The sequence below is a fragment of the Plasmodium vivax genome, genomic scaffold (assembly GCF_000002415.2).
Source record: "Plasmodium vivax scf_4726 genomic scaffold, whole genome shotgun sequence".
Taxonomy (NCBI): domain Eukaryota; phylum Apicomplexa; class Aconoidasida; order Haemosporida; family Plasmodiidae; genus Plasmodium; species Plasmodium vivax.
In genome coordinates, this window is record NW_001851683.1 from 1 (window position 1) to 2,093 (window position 2,093).

Consider the following 2,093-nt stretch of genomic DNA (forward strand, 5'->3'; position numbering starts at 1 on the left):
CTTCATAATCTTGAAAATCTGGGAATGCTCCTAGGAATTGTCCATTAAAACTACGCGGTATTCTATGTGCACGTCCTCTTCCTCCTCTAAAGAAGGCTCCAACTGGAGTATACTAATATTAAAAAGAAAAATTAGTGAATTTTAAAAGGCAATTTTATGATAATGGTAATTTTTATTTAAATGTATTATACATATATAGGTATAAATTTAACATTTCGAGTACCTTAAAAAGTAAAAATAAAGCACCCATCCCACCAGATACACCAACAACTGGTACGGGATCAACATTGCTTATAAATCCAGATACAGCTCCTGACATTTTATTGAAAATTCCATCTGAAGGACTTCCTTGATTCTCTGCATATTGTTCATTATATCTTGTTCCATCTGCGAATGACCGTGGTTCAGATAATAATGCAGATTTGTATAATTGTGGTTCTAATAATATATTTTCTTGAAATTTTAATCCATATAATTGTTCTCGAGGTTCTTTTGCAGGTGGTACTACTTCTTCAGGTTCTATTACTGTTTCATATGATTCTACCCTTGGAGATGTTACTCCTCTTTGATGTGGTTGCTCTGCTTTTATTTCTGTTAATCCTGATAATATTTCTCCATTGGAAGCTTCTGTCTCGTGTTTAGGTTTGGGAATAACCTCTGTTCTTTGTAATTCTGTATTTCTGGAWRTTTCAGATTGAACTTGTCGTGCTACTTTATTTTCCTGTATATGAGAACTTTGTAGGTCATGTGAGTAAACTAATTTTAGTTTCTCTATATCTGATAATAGGTTACTATGACATTCAGGGACATACGTATTTGCTACTGTAAGAGCTAATTTCTTGAATTTTTCCAAATTTTTATTTAAATCATCATCACCTTTGTGTTCCCATGCTAAGTCTTTATATGATTTATTTATCGCCATTAAGTTACTACATATATTAACCTCTTTTATTCTACGCACATACGGATTTACAATTTCATTATATAAACGATAAATATCATATAATCCTTGAATTTTTCTATATTTATCATTTTCTATGAATGAAAAATTATTTCTACATGTATTATCTTTATAAGAATTATCACCATTTTTGTGTTTAGCAAATTCATCAGCAAAAGATTTGAAAAATTCAATATATGATTCATTTAAGTTATCACTTCTGATTTGTGTATTTAACCAGTAATTAATATATTTGCAGATAGTAGCTCTATTATAATTAAATAAAAATCTATCAGACGCTAAATTATCTGTAAGTTTGGTTATCAAAGGAGAAGTCTTCAAAATATTATTATAATTTTCCGGAGGCTGGTATTTTTCTAAGAAATCGCTCGCAGTATCACTTTTATAAGGATAATCGTAGTAATCTTTTAACTCATAGTAACATTTATAATCAAAATACTGAAGGGAAAAAGGATCAATTATAAATAATATAAAGATTAAAATTCGATTATCTGATATATAATTCACTGTTAAATAATGCTCATAATTTTTTTTAAATATGTAACCATAATAAATAATCACAATAAAAAAAACAATTACATTTTCTGTTTGATTATGGCACGACATTATGTTTTGAAAAAGTACAGATGGAGGTGATATAAAAGTCAGTTAATATATAATTTATTATTTACTAAAATATTAGAATATATAATAAATGTAATTTACATAATATATTTATAGTTATTTTAAATTATATCATATAATATGATGTATAATTTATATATCAATTAAAATTATACTATATTTTATAATATATTTATTAATATAATAAGAACTAAATTGATGTCATAAAATAGGTTCTCTAATTTATCATATCATAAATAGTAATTCAATAAATTGTCATTTATGTAGCTATTTTACAGTCCAGATACTAAGCTATACATTAAAATAAATAAATTTTGAAAATATGGATATTCTTAGGAACTTGGTATATAATAATTAATTCTTTGTATTGGCATCGTTTTATAATGTTCATTACTCTTATAATTTATTTATACATGTTAATATAGTATATTAAATATTTTATGTGATTTGTTTTATTTATTGGTATTTTAATTTAAAATATGTAATAATATATCACACACTTTATTAT

General features: G+C 25.4%; 1 protein-coding gene across 1 annotated transcript, besides 1 other annotated feature; it reads right to left on the minus strand.

Annotated features, from left to right (window-relative positions):
* PVX_039190 (variable surface protein Vir6, putative) lies at nt 1–1,567 on the minus strand (the record flags this gene model as incomplete). The annotated part of the gene is made up of 3 exons (XM_001612413.1): nt 1–112; nt 224–1,399; nt 1,541–1,567. Coding segments are annotated over 3 exons (1,315 nt in total), but the record flags the coding sequence as incomplete, so codon positions are not given.
* A 47-nt stretch (nt 1,568–1,614) lies between these two features.
* Nucleotides 1,615–1,771: a microsatellite.
* The last annotated feature ends 322 nt before the right edge of the window (nt 1,772–2,093 follow it).